Source organism: Electrona antarctica (assembly GCF_951216825.1).
Source record: "Electrona antarctica genome assembly, chromosome: 23".
Taxonomy (NCBI): domain Eukaryota; kingdom Metazoa; phylum Chordata; class Actinopteri; order Myctophiformes; family Myctophidae; genus Electrona; species Electrona antarctica.
The window spans coordinates 2917855-2939757 of NC_136804.1; the positions used below are offsets into that span (position 1 = coordinate 2917855).

The window sequence follows — 21903 nt, forward strand, 5'->3', positions numbered from 1 at the left end:
AAACACTCCCCCAAAAAATGTAGTCTCTATGACACATCTAGGGGCCACAATCTGCATTCAAAGATGTTCCTAGAAGCCTTGTCATTGGTCGAAAAAAAAAACCTGGTCAAAATGACTAACCAATCAGGAAGTAGACAGGCAAATCGGCAAATGACAAAGCTTCTAGGACAATCAGATTGTGGCCCCTAGATGAGTCACAGAGACTAATATTTAGTCTATAGAGTCTGAATACCAAAAAAATAAAAATAAAAAAGGTCATTAAAATGTTGACATATTATTGCTTATAGCAGCTTTAATAGCCCACTGCACCATACAACAGAGTAACATGAAGGTAGCGACCCCACTTGTAGATCGGCTATTTGAACATTCTTTTTTTTTATATAGATATATAGAATAATGAAAAAGGACCAGTTTTGGACGATACCATTTACAATTTAGGCATTTAGCAGACGCTCTTATCCAGCAGTGGTGGAAAGTTACTAAGTACATTTACTTAAGTACTGTACTTAATTAAAATGTTAAGGTATTTGTACTTCACGGGTGCAGTGCTAAGTTAAGACCATGTCATTGGTCCGACAACGACAGCCTACCTCAAACCCTAACCATAACCGCAAGCACGGGAGCAGCGCATGTTCGGCGACCTTAACGCATGTTCGCCGACCTTAATCCGGTCGTTTCCCGCATGTCGGACTATTGGCGGGTCGGACCCCATACTTTACTTGTGTATTTCCAATACTTCTACTAAACACTAAATTACTCTTCATGTGACCACCGCGCTCTGACTGTAGGTGCGCGAACGCTTTTGAGATGTAATTGCTAGTCACATTGTTGATTGCTAACAAGAGACTTTATTACACAGTCCCAATCTGTGATTGCCCACTGGGTGTGATGATGTGAGGTGATTAGCGGTGATTCTGTGCACCTGCACTATGTCACCACTCCTTTAACCCATTCTGGGCGGGAACCCCTTTTGGTGTTTTAAAGCATTATGTTATACTTTAGCTATTGAAAAATAGCAGATCTACAAGCTGCTGCGCTATGGACTTGTAGGTCTGCTATTTTTGAAAAATCGTTAAAATGTAGCACAAATCATTGAATGTATATTTCAGAGCGAACATTTTTAACTAAAATATTTGCTTCTCGGGGGGTCCCTGGAACTACATATTTTGAATCTTGAGATGGGGGTCCATGGCCCAATAGAGATAATTCTGGGGTCCTGAAAAAGGTTGAGAACCACTGACATAGAAACATGGGTTTTTCAGAAAACGTTCAGGATTTAGAAGACTTTTTTTGGAATGGGTTAAAAGGAACCTACATTCAGTCACTCTCCACTTGTCCTGTTCAAAAATGAAATAAACATTTTGAACCGAAGTCTTGGTGGGCGCGACCCCCTACCGTTATTTTGACTTCTACATCTTGGAGCCAAACATTGTACTTTTACTACACTATATTCATTTGAAAACTACTATACTTTGTAGATTTAGATTATTACAAAGCATACATTAACCACTTCAGCAGTCAGCACGATATACTTTTCAGCCATTTGAAAGTAGCCGATCTACTGGCCTGGGCCGGCCTAGCGGTCCAGGCACCTAGGCTGGTAATCCGGCCTGACAGCGCGTCGCGGGTTCGAGTCCCGAGCCCGACGACCTTTGCTGCGTGTGTGTGTGTGTGTGTGTGTCCCATCTCTCTCCCCCATTCCTGTCAAACTACTGTAAATCAATAAAGCCAAAAAAAATCACCCCCGTGTGAACTGAGTGGTGCAAATCCCCCCCCCCTCTCTCTCTCTCTCTCATTAGCAGGCAACAGTAGTAGTAGTAGTACATTTATTTGTATAGCACCTTTCACAGAGAGGACTCACAAAGTGCTTCACATGATGCAATAAAATACAAGAAAAGGAAAACAAGGCAGATACAAATTGCTGTACGATTCAGTGCATCTCTCTGTTTCTGCCATAACAGCGCCCCTACTGGTACTCATGAGTCACACATGAGTCACACACATTAACACGAGTCACATAGGTGAACACGGACATTGCTGTTCCTTGGAGTGGTTGCACCACTCAAAAATAGCCGGTCTACAAGCTCACAAAGCTGCATAATGAACCTGGCTAGCATCAGTCTAGAAATAATAGTATAAAAACTAACCATTTGTACACTGACCCTATTAAACATGCCATCTAAATTAACCCATTTAGACCTGAGGCCAATACTAAAAAAAAAAAAAAGGGCTTCTAAATCAGACAGTTTTCTGTCAGCGGAGCTCAAACAATTTCATGTCAAGGACCACAAAAATGATATGCAATTGGCCGCCGACCCCATCTAAAAATATGTTGTTCCAGGGACCCCCCAGAAGCAAAGATATGAGTTAGAAAAAAAGCTCTGTTTTATATGTTCAAAGATTTGCGCCACATTTTCATGATTTTTCAAAAAACAGCAGATCTACAAGCTCGTAGCGCGGCACGGACAACAGCAGATCTTGTAGATCCGCTTGTAGATCTGCTACAGTATGTTCCCGTCCTGAACGGGTTAACCTTTGCACAAGTCTGCATGGTCGTCAAAACTATGCGGTTTCTACCCGGCAGCAACGATGGTATGGGATGCATGTATATAAAATAATGACTGAATATTATATTTTATTGTATTAGATTAGATATATATATAGAGATGTTTGATGAACGTACCATTTGGAGGGTCACGTCTCTTCTCTGTGAACACAGACAGGTCATATAATCGTTAAATGGTGGAGTCTGGTGCCGACGCTCGTGTTAGTGAGGAAAAGGAAATGTGTGTGAGTGTGCGGGGTCGAAGGTCGTACGACAGAGAGAGAGAGAGAGGGGGGACAAGAAAGAAAAAGGTAGATTTTCAAGCGAAGGGGCGACATCGGCGACGTTGTGGTGCAAGCGGCGAGAGACAGAGTTGGTGGGCGGTTATTAGTTTGTTGGGTAGAGTGAATGAGCGCGCACGCACACACACACACACACACACACACTATGATAGGTTAGACCCGGGGCCCCCTTATAATAGAACTCATCCTCCATGACTGGAGGCGATTAGATACACACAGCTTTTATTTTTTTTATCCTTTATTTACCCAGGGAAGTAGCTGAGCACAGATGCTCATTTTCAGCAACGCCCTGCACAGACACACAGACAGACACACACACACACACACACACACACACACACACACACACACACACACACACACACACTAAAACCTGGGAGCTGACAGTACAACCAGTCTTATACTGTTGGCCACTAAGCAGCTCCAGGGGGAGCAGTTCGGGGTTCAGTGCCTTGCTCAAGGGCACTTCAGCGGTGTTGGGTGAGTGGTGACAATCACTTCCCCACCCAGATTTTTCCTGCCCGTCCGGGGAATCGAACCGGCAACCTTTCGGCAACAAGGGCGCTCATCTAACCCTTAGGCCACCGCTGCCCCGCTGGTTAATAAGATGTTGGGTTTACTCTGCACCACCAGTGGACGCTCTCCAGAGACAACCGCACGCACACGCACGCACACACACACAGAGACAGACACAAATGCACATAGAATACTGATGGCTTGAGTTTCATCATGGCTGAGAGCAAAGGGGGGAGAGAGAGAGAGAGAGAGCGAGAGAGCGAGAGACAGAGAGTCTCTAGAATATAGATAACGATGCAGTCTGTGCTCTCAGGAAGAGACCCTCGGCAGAGGAAGAGTTTGGTCGGTCTTAAATCAAGAGAACATGAGGGAAGAGTAAAGTAGTGAGCGGTAATTACAGAGCGTTGTGAGTTTGTGGCGGCATAGAGAGATGTGCAATGACATTGCATCGATTGGTTAGTCATCGGTGCGGACGGCGGAGATAAAGGTTTAGGACCAGGTGTCCAAAGATATTCACATGCCAGCACAGTTCTTCATTAATAGACACACTACAGCTACAGTCAGTGTAATGCTTTTTTTCATTGAATGGTTTCAATTGATGGACACCTCAGTTCATAGTAACAATAATTATAAAAAACATAATTGTAGTTTCTCGGCAAAGTAACTCTGCTGTTTTATTTGAATTGACGACTTAACCCATTCTGGGCCGGGAACCCCTTTTGGTGTTTTAACTAAGCATTATGTTATACTTTAGCTATTTAAAAAAATAGCAGATCTACAAGCTCATAGCGCGCCACCGAGTGGCGCGCTACGAGCTTGTAGGTCTGCTATTTTTGAAAAATCGTGAAAATGTGGTACAAATCTTTGAATATAATATATATATATATTCTTTCAGAAGACTTTTTATTTATTTCGACGTCAGGCCTAAATGGGTTAAACCCTCTAGTGAGTGTAGACTTAGTAAACTGGAACAGAGTTGCCTCTGTACTTTTTCCACCATCTATAACAAATCTGATTTCCACAAATAGCCGATCCAGAAGCTCACAGGATCTGCTATTTGTGACAAATGTTGGACCCAACATTGTTCACTTCATCGAATAAAACGATGACAATGTTCGTCGACCACCGATTTTCGCTGACAACAACTAAATTAAAACTAAGCTATGATGACTAAACCTCAGACTAAATATATTGACAATTTTGTCAACAAATTTAAAAAAAATACTAAAATGTTAGGGAGGGACTAGTCCAGATCCAGATCCAGTAGAACTAAAGGACAAGTCATTTTATGTTTGGTTACACTCGGGTGTTTTGATCTGAAAATAGCAGATTTACAAGCTCACAACGTGGTTGTAGATCGGGTTGTATTTTCAGCATGCAACCAAGTGTAAAATCAGCCATTACGACGGCATCTAGGCCCGCCATGATACATTTTAGTCGACTAAATCAACTGTAGATTTAGTCGACTAAAATCTTATATTTTGTTGACTAAAACTAGATTAAAAGTTTCACATCATAAAACTGAATTTTATTCAAAAGACTGACTAAAACTAAATAAAGAAATTGCTGTCAAAATCAACACCTGGAATAATGGGGGAGCTGAGGTGAAGCATCGTAGGATTTCACCTGTATTCATAATCATTACACATCTTACAGGCTACATCCACCCAGTGACCATGATTTAATCTTAAATTGAAGAAATACTTACTTTTACTTAATTTGTCATTTTGATAATGAAATCAACTTTGATTTCACATAAGTGTCTGGGGGACCGGCGCAAAGATTATCAGGCATTCATGGTTGATAATCTTTGCGCCTAACTCTAAATCTTGCATCTAACTACAAATGCACCAACTCTCTGTCTGTGTGTGTGTACTGTTGTAATCCACGTAACTGGAAAAACGTTCGCCCCACAAACTTCAAATTCGACACACGCGTTCCACACCCCCACAGGGAGTGCGGTGCCCAGTGTCGAGTCGGTCGGACCGCCCCAAAAGGCCTCCGCCCGGGCTCTGGACATATATGGAGCTGGTCCTGTTCTGACATCATTCTGACGTCTGCATAGACTCCATATTTGGGCATGCCTGACAAAGAACTCCATATATGGGCATAACAGGGACATAATATCTGGGTGGGGCATGCATTTGCAACTTGCATCGTTCCAAGTCCAGCACTGTAGAGGCTCCAACGGGCTCCGCTCTAATTAACCCATTCTGAACGGGAACCCCTTTTGGTGTTTTAAGCGTTATGTTATACTTTAGCTATTGAAAAATAGCAGATCTACAAGCTCATAGTGCGGCACTATTTTTGAAAAATCGTGAAAATGTGGCGCAAATCTTTGAATATATATTCTTTCAGAGCGTTTTTAACTCAACTCTTTGCTTCTGGTGGGTCCATGGAACAACATATTTTCAGATGGGGTCGGCGGGCCAAATCTCATATATTTTTGGGGGGTCCTCGACAGGAAAATGTTTGAGAACGACTGATATAGAAACATGGGTTTTTCAGAAAACCGTCAGGATTTAGAAGACATTTGTAGAATCGTCCTCAGGTCTAAATGGGTTAATCAAATCTTTAGATGTTAGGTTTAGGAAACCTGCAGTACAGGAACATTATTCAAAATGGAAAGGAATTCATGATGGTGTTGTTAACAGACCCAGGCAAAACATAATGAAGAATAGAACTTAAAATAACTTTCCATTATTCAAAAGGGTTTCCAAATGTTTCTTACTTGAGGCGTGGCTGATTTGTATTAGAAGACATTAACAGCTTCAGAGTTGTCAAGAGTGTCAGGGAAATGTACCAAACACAGTTCAAACCTCAAGGAGACCTTTGTTTCATTTCACTAAACCAATGTTCAGATTCTTTTTAAGCACATTCAAATACAAAAATACTGGTGCCATTTTGCCCAGGACTGATGGCTGAGTTTAACCAGCGCTGACAGTAGATGTGTGTGTAGTAGACTAGACAGGTGAGGTACACAGGCAGGTAGGCACAGGGTAGGGAGCTAGGTAGGTACAGTGAGGTTTAGCTAAATACATTGTAGGATATGTAGTTACAGGGTAGGGGAATGTGGGTAGATTGGTAGGTACATGGTATGTTAGGTAGGTACAGGCTAGGCAGGTAGGTAGGTAGTTGGTACAGGGTGGGTGGGTAGGTAGGTAGTTGGTACAGGGTGGGTAGGTAGGTAGTTGGTACAGGGTGGGTAGGTAGGTAGTTGGTACAGGGTGGGTAGGTAGGTAGTTCGTACAGGGTGGGTGGGTAGCTAGGTAGGTAGGTAGGTAGTTGGTACAGGGTGGGTAGGTAGGTAGTTGGTACAGGGTGGGTAGGTAGACAGTTGGTACAGGGTGGGTAGATAGGTAGGTAGTTGGTACAGGATAGGTAGGTCGTTGGTACAGGGTGGGTAGGTAGGTAGTTGGTACAGGGTGGGTAGGTAGGTAGTTGGTACAGGGTGGGTAGGTAGGTAGTTGGTACAGGGTGGGTACGTAGGTAGTTGGTACAGGGTGGGTAGGTAGGTAGTTGGTACAGGGTGGGTAGGTAGGTAGTTGGTACAGGGTGGGTAGGTAGGTAGTTGGTACAGGGTGGGTAGGTAGGTAGTTGGTACAGGGTGGGTAGGTAGGTAGTTGGTACAGGGTGGGTAGGTAGGTAGTTGGTACAGGGTGGGTACGTAGGTAGTTGGTACAGGGTGGGTAGGTAGGTAGTTGGTACAGGGTGGGTAGGTAGGTAGTTGGTACAGGGTGGGTAGGTAGGTAGTTGGTACAGGGTGGGTAGGTAGGTAGTTGGTACAGGGTGGGTGGGTAGGTAGGTAGGTAGTTGGTACAGGGTGGGTAGGTAGGTAGTTGGTACAGGGTGGGTAGGTAGGTAGTTGGTACAGGGTGGGTAGGTAGGTAGTTGGTACAGGGTGGGTAGGTAGGTAGTTGGTACAGGGTGGGTAGGTAGGTAGTTGGTACAGGGTGGGTGGGTAGGTAGGTAGGTAGTTGGTACAGGGTGGGTAGGTAGGTAGTTGGTACAGGGTGGGTAGGTAGGTAGTTGGTACAGGGTGGGTAGGTAGGTAGTTGGTACAGGGTGGGTAGGTAGGTAGTTGGTACAGGGTGGGTAGGTAGGTAGTTGGTACAGGGTGGGTACGTAGGTAGTTGGTACAGGGTGGGTAGGTAGGTAGTTGGTACAGGGTGGGTAGGTAGGTAGTTGGTACAGGGTGGGTAGGTAGGTAGTTGGTACAGGGTGGGTAGGTAGGTAGTTGGTACAGGGTGGGTAGGTAGGTAGTTGGTACAGGGTGGGTAGGTAGGTAGTTGGTACAGGGTGGGTAGGTAGGTAGTTGGTACAGGGTGGGTAGGTAGGTAGTTGGTACAGGGTGGGTAGGTAGGTAGTTGGTACAGGGTGGGTAGGTAGGTACAGGGTGGGTAGGTAGATAGGTAGGTAGGTAGGTAGGTAGTTGGTACAGGGTGGGTAGGTAGATAGGTAGGTACTTATTACAGGATATGGTGTTCAGGTAAGTAGATAGGTAGTAGGGCTGGGCAATATGTCAAATCAAAATACTGATTATTTCCAACTTTAACCCATTTTCCAAAGATTAACCCATTCTGGGCGGGAACCCCTTTTGGTGTTTTAACCAAGCATTATGTTATACTTTGGCTATTGAAAAATAGCAGATCTACAAGCTCATAGCGCGCCACTGAGTGGCGCGCTACGAGCTTGTAGGTCTGCTATTTTTTTTTTTATCGTAAAAATGCAGCACAAATCTTTGAATATATATTCTTTCAGAGCGAAGGTTTTTTTTTATTTCGACGTCAGGCCTGAATGGGTTAAAAGGTATGGTAAGTGATATATTTTCTATTCAAATAAGGTCAATAGCTCTGTGTTCTGCAGTGATAAGAGACTCACCGCTCACCCGGACACATCTCTCTGTTTTTACTGACCACCGTTTCAGTGGCCGCCTTTTATCACCTAAAACTGGCGTACGAATAGGCCTTTAAACGTTTTAACAAAACCTAATCTAACCTAATCTTAACAAAAAAAAGAAAAACGTTTTGTTTTAACCAAAACATATTACGTACAGTACTACCTTTGGGTCAGTGAGAGATTTCAACCCATTTTGGGCGGGAACCCCTGTTGGTGTTTTAAGCATTATGTTATGCTTTAGCTATTGAAAAATAGCAGATCTACAAGCTCATAGCGCGGCACCGAGTGCAGCGCTACGAGCTTGTAGATCTGCTATTTTTGAATAATCGTGAAAATGTGGCGCAAATCTTTGAATATATATTTCAGAGCGAACATTTTTAACTAAAATATTTGCTTCTGGGGGGTCCCTGGAACTACATATTTTGAGATGGGGGTCCATGGCCCAATAGAGATAATTCTGGGGGTCCTTCACATGAAAAAGGTTGACATAGAAACATGGGTTTTTCTGAATTTTTTTAGGATTTAGAAGCCTTTTTTTTTATCGACCTCCCTCCAAAATGGGTTAAATTGTTGGTTTCTGATACATTTTCGGTTAATTGCCCAGCCCTAGTATAGGTAAAGGGTAGGCCGGTAGGTACAGTGGTTACAGGGTAGTGAAGGTGTGTAGGGTAGGTAGGTAGGTAGACGGGGGGTAGGTGTACGTATACTATAGACATGTGGTTAGGTATGCAGGTTAGGCAGATAGAACTGTTTGACAGTAGGTCAATATGTACCACTTTTCCTTTGTCTTCTCCCCATTAGTTCTGAGATGGCTCCTCTGAAACGCTTGGCTTCCTCCTCATTGGCAAAGTTCAGACCCACCTGCGTATTCTGCGCGCACACACACACACACACACACACGCAAATAATAAAACAAAATTATAATAGAGAAAACAAAAAATGTAAATTCAATTACTAACACGCATCAAACGTAACTGGTGAGTGTCTCAAACATGCATCACAAACCCCAATATGCCCTTAGACAGATACAAAGATCTCCATATTTAGGTATTAACCCATTTTGACCTGAGATCAGATTCTAAAAATTCTTCTACATCCTGACAGTTTTCTGAAAAAGCTATGTTTCTATGTCAGTCGTTCTTCGATTTTTCAAAAATAGCAGACCTACGAGCTTGTAGATCTGCTATTTTTCAATAGCTAAAGCATAACGTAATGCTAACACCAAAAGGGGTTCCCGCCCAGAATGGGTTAAAACCACACAGACGGGTACAACGGGTACTCTGACAATGGGTACAACTACTGCACAACCGGGTGGCTGTGCAGTAGTTTTCGCTCCAGTCTTGTGTGGTCCCCGATGAGTAGGTTTAAAATACCCTTTAACCCATTCTGGGCGGGAACCCCTTTTGGTGTTTTTAAGCATGCTGTTCTACTTTAGCTATTGAAAAATAGCAGATCTACAAGCTCTACGAGCTTGTAGGTCTGCTATTTTTGAGAAATCGTGAAAATGAATATATATTCTTTCAGAGTTTCAGTTTTTAACTCAAATATTTGCTTCTGGGGAGGTCCCCTGGAACAACATATTTTCAGATGGGGGTCGGTGGCCAATTACATATCATTTTTGGGGTCCTTGACATAAAATATTGAGAACCACTGATATAGAAAGTAGAGCTGGGACTCGATTAAAAAAATTAATCTAATTAATCAGAGGCTTTGTAGTTAATTAATCTCGATTAATCGCATTTTAATCGCATATCAATATTCAACCCGAGAACAGTGAGAAACCTTTTTTTTTAAATGTTTTTTTGGTATTCCAGTGAATAGTGACTACGGGATTCCACTCATTTTCAACATTTTACTGTCATTAATATACCTTAGAGTTGTTGTGGATATAATAAAGTCCCCCCCATTCTGTGTTGCCTAGAACTGGAGGTCTGAAAAAAATCAGTAACATTATGAAGTACATCTCAGTGACATCACAAAAATGTACTTCATAATGTTACTGTTTTTTTCAGACCTCCAGTTCTATAGGCAACACATAATGGGGGGACTTTATTATTTCCAGTGCACACAACTCCATAGAAAAATGTTGAAAATGAGTGGTATTCCCCTTTAAGCAATACAACTTTTTTATCCCAACAGATAAACAAGAGCAGCAAGTGCCTATATAGTGTCTTCAGTGTGTATATGAATACTCAAATGTGCTTTACATGGCGGGGCATGAGAACAACTTTATTATGGGGGTAACATTTCACATGAGGTTGGGGCTGACCCACGCTTGCTACTTCAGTATGTTTCGCACCGAGGACAGCTTGACAGCTTCGTGCTGTGGTGAAATCACCGCGTCTCCGGTGGTCTGTGAGACATGTTAAACTGAAGCAGCTAGCAAGCCTAGCATAGAAGCTAACGTTGCTCATAAATGGATCCTTTCCTTCTGACATTGCACACAGCCATGCCGCTATCCACGCGTCCATCCGATAGCTTTTACATCTAAATGTCCATCCATGGAGCAAAAGCGATATAAGCGGCTTCTTCATTCAATTCATTTGGGTTTGGGCTTTCTGACGGAGCTGTAGCCTAGTGAACAACTGCTGCTGCTGCTGCTGCTGCTCGCGTGCCGCAGCCTATTCAGTACTACTAGAAACGCACCCAGTGAGAAACGTTCCGCGGTGGAAAAAAAAGGTGCGATTAAATGCGTTAATTTTTTTAACGCGTTAATTTTTCTGTAGTTAATTAATCTCAATTAACGCGTTAAAGTCCCGGCCCTAATAGAAAGGTTTTTCAGAAATAGACAATTTAAAAATTCTTTATTTTTTAAAATGTCAACGTCAGGCCGTGAATGGGTTAAACATCCTCAGTTATCCAGTTTAGCATGACCTACAGTACGTCTTTTGTGCCATGTTTACGGCGAGTGGCTCCTCTGCTCTTAGGCTCCATTTACACTGGCAGCCAAATCCAGCCTGAATCAGATCTGAGCCACATCCAGATTGGAATCGGATTTGTTTAAATGAGTCATGTGACCTGTTAGACTCATTTACACCAATCGGATTTCACAGATCTGATTCAGGCTAGATTTGGCTGCCAGTGTAAATGGAGCCTTAGCACATGCAGGAGTCCCTCCGTGTAGCATTTAGCCAACATCAACAAGGTGTTTGTGGAGCAAGCAGAGGCTCTAGCCATGTGAAAGGCCTCAAATATGAGATAAACGCCACCTTCTGCTTTCTGCCAGCTCGTTAGCTGATCAGAGATTTTTTTAAATTAAAATAACCAATTCTCTCCTTGCCCTCTCGATAGAGAATCTATTATATTTCTGTTTTTATTTATGCATTTATACCAATTTTTGGGGGGCTTTTTTTTCTCTATTTATAGTTGCGTGACAGCTAATGGTCCATCCAGTCCGGGAATCAAACAGAGGATTATCGACTTTTTCTCCTCAATGTAGTCGTTATGGCAGTTAATTCTCCTCAATGTAGTCGTTATGGCAGTTAATTCTCCTCAATGTAGTCGTTATGGCAGTTAATTCTTCCCCGCACACATTTCTGTCAGCATTCTTTATCTCGGAGAGAGAGACCAACTGAATAAAGTTGACCTGAGATCAGATGTCTTCTACATCCTGACAGTTTTCTGAAAAAGCTATGTTTCTATGTCAGTCGTTCTTCGATTTTTAAAAAATAGCAGACCTACAAGCTCGTAGCGCCACTCTGTGGCACGCTATGAGCTTGTAGATCTGCTATTTTTCAATAGCTAAAGGGGTTCCCGCCCAAAATGGGCTAATACAATGGCCATCCTAAAGTCTTAATTCTTCCCCGCACACATTTCTGTCAGCATTCTTTATCTCGGAGAGAGAGACCAACTGAATAAAGTTGATCAACAAAAGCATTTTAGCGAAATTCAATCCAACAAGCAGCAGAAGACTGAACAGCAGCAATACTCACATCTCCAGCAAACGTCAGGAAGTAAGATTTGGGTGCATTAACGGAGAAGTTGTTGTACAGCTCCTGTTCAAACGTGGTCTTTCCATCCTGTGGACAATAAGCAAAAACAACCTGGTAACTTAACCCATTTAGGCCTGACGTCAAAATAAATAAAGTCTTCTGAAAGAATATATTATATTCAAAGATTTGTGCCACATTTTCACGATTTAAAAAAAATAGCAGACCTACAAGCTCATAGCTCATACGAGCTTGTAGATCTGCTATTTTTCAATAGCTAAAGTATAACATAATGCTTTAAAACACCAAAAGGCGTTCCCGCCCAAAATGGGTTAATGCAACAGCAAACTAATTGATTCAAATAGATTTTAATACAATAATTAATTTCCAAAAATAGTGAAAATAGCCGATCTACAAGCTCAGAATGCTTCACTTTATGAGCTTGTAGATTGGCTATTTTCAATATTTTTGCAACCATGTCCATGTACTGTGTAATAAAATAGGACGTAAGTGTGAATCAGACGATCAATCAATCAATTTAGACATTCAAATTCTTTCCCATTGTATTATTATAAACACTTCTCGATCATTTGATTTATAGAAAGAGCAGTCAGCAGAATAATTGCCAGGAAGATAATGTTGCAGCCCTGATAGAAGTACAGTACAACTACATACACTCTGTATCATTCACATTTAGACAACAGAGTAGCTAGCATGCAGCATGCTGATGATCAGACAGACAGGTGAGCACTGTCTCCAGCATAACCCATTTTGTGCGGGAAACCCTTTTGGTGTTAGCATCATGTTATGCTTTAGCTATTGAAAAATAGCAGATCTACAAGCTCATAGCACGCCACCGAGTGGCGCGCTACGAGCTTGTAGGTCTGCTATTTTTGAAAAATCGAAGAACGACTGACATAGAAACATAGCTTTTTCAGAAAACTGTCAGGACGTAGAAGACATTTTTAGAATCCGATCTCAGGTCAAAATGGGATAATCTAGTCTCACTTAGATAGATGAGCAGCAGCGATCTCTGCCTATACTGTACTGATGCACTATGTCTGGGGAAATCTAAATTCTAAAACCACGGCTAACAAAACTACTGCATAGGAAACTAACCCTGATGGCGCGACTGGGCTGCTCTAACCCATTCTGACCTGAGATCAGATTCCAAAAATTGTCTTCTACAACCTGACAGTTGTCTGAAAAAGCTATGTTTCTATGTCAGTCGAGAGAGGGAGGGGGGGGGGGGGGGGGGGGGAGTTGCACCGCTCAGTTCACACGGGTGTGATTTTTTTTTTTTACACATAATTTCTCAAGACAAATTCAGAGTTCTGCAGCGGAATCTGTCGGCAACTGCCATTACAACATGTAGAGTTGTTATTAGGAGTGAAAACAAGGGAGCACGACCGAATGAGGAGGGCCGACTGAGAGCAAACGGGTCGACATCCGGTCTCTACACGGCGAATTTGGCGGTGACTCCAGAGGCAAAATCAAAGCAAAAGATTTAGTTTTTATCGTTGGTTCCCAGATTGGACTACACGAGACTAATCATAATGAATGAATTAATCAATATTCAACAACAAGTAAGACGCGTGAACACGGGAAGCGAACGCAGCTGTTGTGGCAGTCTGACACACACACACACACACACACACACACACACACTTTTTGTTTTTAAGTTTTCTTTTTTTGTTAGGTTTTCTTTTTTCTTTTTCTTTTTTAAAGTTAATTTGCGTGTTTTTTGTGTGTGATACAGCTGTGCCCTCTGGTGGCGGGCGGGTGGTATTACAGTGTGACACACTCACTCACAGACAGACATGTTCTGCTGGTTTACATAGTAAATGCTCACTGGTGTTCACAACAACAGTAAAGAGTCCTTGACCTGCTCTTGTTCCAGAAGTGGCAGGCAGCGGTGCACCACAACACACCACCACGGTGCACTAGTCACGAATGTCTGGCGTGAACTGACCTTGATGTCAAGGACCCTGATGAAGTAGGAGCGCATGGGGTTGTCTTTGACCAGACAGGCCACCCCGCAGCAGCGCTTGGTCCACGCAGCCGTCCTCTCTGCCAGGAATACCTGGACAATTGCAGACGACAGGGTCTGGATGGATAGAGGGGGAACACACACACACACACACACAGTCAACACATGGCATTGTCTATCTATTCGCAGCTCTGACCATAATAGTATAAACTGATTTTCTGATTAATTGTTTTGTTTCATTTCACAATCTTTAATATCCATGAATTCAAGTGAGTTCAATGGGGATGAGTAATTGAATTGAATTGTTATCACAACTGAAAAGCATTTTTCAAGACTTAAAAAAAAATGACCATGACACACACACACACACAGTGTGTGCAGCTGCATGCACACTAAACAGACCCACACATTGTAGACTAATCACTGGCGACAGCTTTAAGTGACTGGCAATGATATGAGTTAGTCAGAATTTAAGGGTTCACAACTTCACCTTAACCTGGGTAAAACATAACAACCCCCACCGCGTGACCTAAATATTACACACACACACACACACACACACACCACACACACCACACCACACACACACACACACACACACACACACACACACACACACACGGCGAAAATAGCCAATCTACAAGCTCGACAACAGCTCAAGAACCACCACTAGCGCCTTGTTGTTTCTCCTTTATTTGCCGATGGGTTCTCAGATTGCCTGTTCATCATAGGCTATCTTTGACATTTTTGCACTACACCATTGTATGACAAAGCATATCAAATTGTGCTTAACCCATTTAGGCCTGACGTCAAAAAAAGAAAAAAAGTCTTCTGAAAGAATATATATTCAAAGATTTGTGCCGCATTTTCACGATTTTTCAAGTGGCGCGCTACGAGCTTGTAACATGAGCTAGGTTTGTTTCAATAGCAAAGGAATAACATAACGCTTAGTTAAAACACCAAAAGGGGTTCCCGCCCAAAATGGGTTAAGCGATTCAATCAAACTAATCAATTTAGTCAATTATTACAAAAACCTATATTTGATTTGCATTGATATGTTAATATATACTGAAGTGATCATGTGAGGAAAATGTGGCACACATCTTTGAATATATATTCTTTCAGGAGACCTTTTATTTATTTCGACGTCAGGCCTAAAAAAAAAAATCACACCTGTGTGAACTGAGTGGTGCAACAGTGACGTCACACACTAACCATAGCAACCATGCTCCCTTTTTGAGTGGACAGGTACACGAACTAGGGATGTTGAAAAAAGTTGAAAATCGACTCGATTTTCGACTCATGCCTTCCGCGACTCAAAAACGTATGAGTCGAAAAATCGTTTTTATTTTTTTTATTTTTTTTTGCGCCCGTCAGCGCCGCACCTCACACCTCGCATGCCCTGGCTACAGTTAGAGCGCCATCGTCCAAGGGTGTGGGGTGAAGGGGAAGGGTATCTTAGCAACACTGAATGCTCTGTCCCATTGGTCGTGTGCTCGTATCATGAGCCAATGGCTGCAGCTCTGAGCCCCCAGACCCCAGGTTCGCAATGCATCTCATTGCTCACTCTCAAAGACAGGTCCGCTCTGTTCTGAGCTGTGAGCGCTCTTCTCTTCTCGTGAAGAAAGCAGGACAGCGTTGTCAAATAAATCCCGCCGTCATTCATACTGTATTTATTCCCCGACCCGACATTAAAATACGGAACAACGTGCGTCCCGTATCAGTTCATTACGGGACTTGTGACAGGCTGCTGCAGACACTTGAGTTGGGACTAGCTGATAGCATAGCAGCCGATAGCGCCGCTGCTCCTTCAGTGTCGTTGTTTACAAAATAAAGTTTATTTTTTATTATTGGGCTTTGATCATTGATGCAAATTCTAAACATATGGATGCAGCTGCAGAAGTTGTGTTGCTTAAAGGAATGCATAGTTGCGTTCTCCTCAACTGCTGCGCAGCAACAACAAAAATAAAAAAATAAAAAATAATGGAAAATAAATAGGAAAAAAAGTCGATCGACTCGTCGATTTGCGGCCTCGATTTATCGATTGGCCAAATATGAGTCGTTTGGCATCCCTAACACGAACATACAGACAAAGCTGGTTATTGGAGTGGTTTGCACCACTCAAAAACACACAACCCCATTATTCGCAAACACAAGAATCAATAGTTTTGGCCCTAAATTAGAACTTGGAAAAACGTCTCCTTCCGTCACACTGACATACAGCAAAGAAATAAACTAATAAAGTGAAAGGACAGAAGCATTCTTGTTAACCCATTCAAGACGGGAACCCCTTTTGGTGTTCTAAGCATTACGTTATACTTTAGCTGTTGAAAAATAGCTTGTAGATCTGCCATTTTTGAAAAATGATCGTGAAAATGATCTTTGAATATTCTTTCACAGCGGACGTTTTTAACTCAAATATTTGCTTCTGGAGGGTCCCCTGGAACAACATATTTTCAGATGGGGGTCGGTGGCCAAATACAGATAATTCTGGGGGGGGGTCCTTGACATGAAAAAGGTTGAGCAGTGGTGCTCAACCTTTTTAATGTCAAGGACGCCCCAGAATTATCTGGGGGGTCTGGAGTAAATGGGTTAAAGTACACAGCAGAAATCCAGAGTTAATTTAATTGAGAATGTGCAAAACTGACCCATAAAAGATCCACACAAAGGGCAGTAATGTGGCCCTTAACCCATTTTGACCTGAGAACGATTCTACAAAATGTCTCGACAGTTTTCTGAAAAACCCATGTTTCCATGTCAGTGGTGCTCAACCTTTTTCATGTCAAGAACCCCCAGAATTATCTGTATTTTGCCGCCGACCCCATCTGAAAATATGTTGTTCCAGGGGACCCCCAAGAAGCAAAGATTTGAGTTAAAAAACGTTCGTGCTGAAAGAATATATATTAGAGATTAAGATTTTCACGATTTTTCAAAAATAGCAGACCTACAAGTTCATAGCGCGGCACTCGGTGCCGCGCTATGAGCTTGTAGATCTGCTATTTTTCAATAGCTAAAGTGTAACATAGTGCTTGAAACACCAAGAGGGGTTCCCGCCCAGAATGGGTTAAGCAAGGCACTGAATGCTCCAGGGCAACCATGTACTATGATTTATCGCACATGCATGCATGCATAATACTGCCGCTTGGCAGGCAGAAAACTGCTGTATCCATAATTCATGTTTTTTTTTCTTCATGAATAATTATGGCATAATAATAATTATGAATTATTATGCCCTATTTTATACTTCATCGTATTAAAGGTATATTCAGTGATTTCACTTAATTCAAATATCACTTATTTTTTGGATAATCCTCCCTACTATAAAGTGCACTGACCATATAAGGAGTTCCTCCCTGTCCCCAGTTAACCCCTGGGGTGAAAAAAAACCCTAGTTTCGGTTTGGGCTTTGGGTGGCAAAGCCTTCATCCAATCAGGATGAGAGGGGCCTTCCTCCAATCATGATCGAGTGGGGCGGGCCTTGGTGCACGTGCTGTTGGTCTGTTGTACTTCCCCCACTGTAGAGCGTGTGCATGTGCACATCTTGTTACCGGGGCGGACCGTTTTTTCCCCCCAAATCACCCAAATCACTGAATGCTCCTTTAAAGTGTCACACAAAAGTAGCGAAGAATGGCAAAGCACCACGATGCAATGCTTTGTGAGCTTGTAGATCGGCCATTAGTATTTTCACAATCGTTAAAACATGCACACCTGAGGCCAATTCTACAAATGCCTTCTAAATCAGTAGTTCTCAAACTTTTTCGTAATTTAAAATCATCAATCATCAACACTTTCAAGATTCAAAAATGTTAGAAAATAGCACATGTACAAGCTGCGCGGTACAAAATGAGGTGCGGTGAGCTTGTAGAGCTGCTATTTTTAATATTTAACGAAAGAAAAAAAGACAAGAGATTGTGAAATAACTTTTTTTTTGGAAAGTAACAGTTTTGTTTGTGTGTGTGCGTGTGCGTGTGCGTGTGCGTGTGTGCGTGCGTGTGGCAGGAATGTGACATAACTCTCATTTTAATGGTCCAGCAGGACAAAAATGACATAATTGATTTACATGTTCCAAAACTACCGCATCACAAAAGTCCACTGGCGAAGGGTTGCCATGGTGACTTCGGAATGTCTGACTAGCAGGAATAACGTTGCGATGTCAACGGTTCTTCGTCTTGAGAACCAAATTGAATCAGTGTCTCTCTCTCTCTCTCTCTCTGCGGTCTATAAATGCTCTACTGTTGGACTTCCTGTCCTGGCCAGCCTCCTTCTCACCAGTGAAAGAAATAAATTATACTCATGTTTGGGGTCATTTTAAGTTTTTAACATCTACTCAGGCTTTTTTGAGCACTCCTGACAGTTTTCTTTATGGTGCGTGATCGTATTTATATATTTGATGTTCATTCTATCAGACATACCCCCTTTCCTGTGTAAAATACATTAAAAGGAAAGGAAATGAAGAGACACAGAAAGGAAATATCAGTCACCACTCACCAGAACCAAGGACGTGAGTTTTGAGTTTGAAGTTACAAAGGGTTGTTTGTGAGTTGTATAGATCGGCTATATTATAGAAAGACATTCTGGTTGAGAGGGAAATACCTACCGAGTGCCCTGGATGACCCCAGTTAAGTGGTTAGGATGCAAACCTAACTCGGCCTATAAAGTATTTCCGATTCTGACGAGGAGGAGCGCTATTAAATATTCATAGCTGACCTCTCGGGTCATCTGGGGCAGGTCTGTTTTCTGTTCCCAGAGTCTCAACCAAACGTGACAGCGTTCAGTTTTGTATGCACCACATAATAATATCTGGAACAAACTGCCAGAAAACTGCAGGTCTGCTGCTACAACTCTAAAGTTAGTTATTTTAGAACAAAAGACACAAACGCATTTGAATTAGAAAATGGAGATCTTAGCTACCTCACACAGTCTTGTAGCATGCCAAGCTACTGAACATAGGGTGAGTATGGCCTGGGCCCGGTCACCTTAAAGCTGCTATAAGCAATAATATTACAAAAAATATGACTAAAAATCACACCCGTGTGAACTGAGTGGTGTAAGGTCTTATATAGACTGATCAACTGTGGTCTGACGTAATGTCTGATGTAATGAAATCACACCCGTGTGAACTGGGTGACCATAGCAACCATGCTCATTTTTTGGTACGAACAGACACGTAAACTAACAAAGCCAGTTGTAGGAGTGGTTTACACCACTCAAAAATTAGTCTCTGTGACACATCTAGGGGCCGCAATCTGCATTCAAAGATTTTCCTAGAAGCTTTGTCATTGGTCGATTTGCCTGTCTGCTTCCTGATTGGTTAGTCACTGCGACCGGGTTTTTTTCGACCAATGACAAAGCTTCTAGGGAAATCTTTGAATGCAGATTGCGGCCCCTAGATGTGTCACAGGGACTAATTTTTTTCTGGGAGCGTTCTACCCATTGCTGGCTGTCTGAATACCAAAAAAATAAAAAGGTCATTAAAATGTTGACATATTATTGCTTATAGCAGCTTTAATGTAAGAAGCCAATGGATGAGTAATACAGAACCGCAGCAGAACACGAAAAGAATACCATTACCAAGCATGGTGTGTGGAAATATGCACACATTCTGTCATAACAAGTCTGTTATTACTATACTGGAATATAGAGCTAGTTAACACTTTTTAAATTTAAATAAGAAATATTACTTTACACCCCTTTTAAAAGACAAAGCAACATTTAGCTAAAGTCTGAATGTTGCTCCTGGATAGTTTTAACCCATTTTGGGCCGGGAACCCCTTTTGGTGTTTTAAACATTATGTTATAATTTAGCTATTGAAAAATAGCAGATCTACAAGCTCATAGCGCGCCACCGAGTGGCGCGCTACGAGCTTGTAGATCTGCTATTTTTGTATTTCAGAAAACTGGAGGATTTAGAAGATTTTTTTTTAAATTTCGGGTCATTTCGGGTAATCACATACCTGTAAGGAACGACAATACGAGTAAGTTACAAGTTGTGGTTAAAGAGTCCCTGAGAATGGAGGCGGTTCAATGTTTACACAGACACCAGCTTAACTAGGAGTCTTAACTAGCTGTCTTTGATATGGAGCCGAGATCACAGTGAAACAGCAAGCAGCGAGGCTCCAACGGTCTGCCTCTGACTGACAACAGTAGGGGGGGGGGGGGGTGTGACTGAGCACGTGCACGCACAGTCGCACACACAGACTTACAGTACTCACACGGTCCAATTAAGATCAGAGACTTCCCACTCCCCGGGTTTTACAGGTAGCCGCAGGTCAAGACTACCTGCTTCACAGCATAAAAGAGGCCGATCAAACACACACAGCCTGCGAACAGGAAGTGTGTACTGGCTGGCTCCAGAGGGATTTGGATCCTAACCCATTTAGGCCTGAAATTTAAAAAAATGTCTTCAAAATCCTGACAGTTTTCTGAAATACCTCATGTTTCTGTATCAGTGGTGCTCAATATTCATGTCAAGGACCCCAAAGATTATATGTAATATGGCTCCGCCCACCATCTAAAAATATGTTGTTCCAGGGACCCCCCCCCCCCCCCCCAGAAGACTTGAGTTAAAAAATGTTCACTAATATATAATATGAATAATATATATTCAAAGATTTGAGGCCCATTTTCACAATTTTTCAAAAATAGCAGACCTACAAGCTCGTAGATGATGAGCTTGTAGATCTGCTATTTTTCAATAGCTAAATTATAACAATGTTTAAAACACCAAAAGGGGTTCCCGCCTACAATGGGCTAAGCACCTCACCACGCCCCCCCTCAATCAATAAAATCGAATGATGCCCTTTTCTTATGTTCAAGTAATGCTGTGTGTGCGTGTGTGATGGAGAAGCAAGACTTCTGAATGTAATACGGTACAGAAACTCAGCCCAGGGATTAGAATATACAGTACAGTACCAGTCTAATGCTGGTAAATCCTTCATTGGCAGGTACATAGTCAACCTGGTATTTTGGGAAAGCAGGCTATGTCTTCTCTGTCGGATGGAAATCTTGTATGTTCAAAATGGTTACTGTTCAGAAAGTGTCATATGCTCTTCGTAGTACTTTTCAGTGATTCAGTCAATATAAAACCCACAGACAATGATACCCACTTTCACTCATACATTGTCGAAATGGTGAAAACAGCACCCAGTAACAATGGTGATACGACACGTTGTGAGCTTGTTGGCACTTTTATATTATACTTTTGTGTGACACTGTTGCAGCCGGACAAAGTACTATTAGGGCAGCCATTCATTTATAGGGGAGGTGGGGGGGATACACGTTTAAATATGGAGACGAGGTTTCTGCCAGACAACAACGATGTGGAGATTGAAAAAAGTTAATGGGGCAACCACACTTTTCTGAAATTTAACCGTTCTAGACTAGTTCATAAATATTTGGACTAACCAGCCACTGTATGTCTAGAGACACGGAGCAATCTTCTGAGAATCACACTGTTTAAGTGCATGTTGCGCAACCTCTTTTTTCTAACTAAGTAAACATATACTGTATATATTTATTTATTTTACTGCTCCAATTACAATTGTTTGTCTTTGTGATATGAGCCAATATGAGTATTTTGCACTCTTTGACTTGAAGTCTGTTCAACCTTATGCAACCAAAATATTAATAATAATAATAAAAGAACACTATAATAATAATAATTTTCCTACTACAAGGAAAACATGCACATGTACATATGATACTCTTTTTCTACTCTTGTTT

General features: G+C 42.1%; 2 protein-coding genes across 2 annotated transcripts in view; one reads left to right on the forward strand and one right to left on the reverse strand.

Annotated features, from left to right (window-relative positions):
* asb15b (ankyrin repeat and SOCS box containing 15b) overlaps window positions 1-21903 on the forward strand; it is a 128437-nt gene that overhangs the window by 103945 nt on the left and 2589 nt on the right. The gene's annotated exons all lie outside the window — the stretch shown is intronic.
* LOC306916261 (actin nucleation-promoting factor WASL-like) overlaps window positions 1-21903 on the reverse strand; it is a 73433-nt gene that overhangs the window by 37236 nt on the left and 14294 nt on the right. Inside the window, exons 2-4 of the mRNA XM_079494081.1 lie at window positions 14164-14298; window positions 12195-12281; window positions 9036-9132 (exon numbers count right to left, since the gene is read on the reverse strand). Coding sequence (XP_079350207.1) covers window positions 9036-9132; window positions 12195-12281; window positions 14164-14298 — 319 coding nt within the window. The remainder of the gene's footprint in view (window positions 1-9035; window positions 9133-12194; window positions 12282-14163; window positions 14299-21903) is intronic.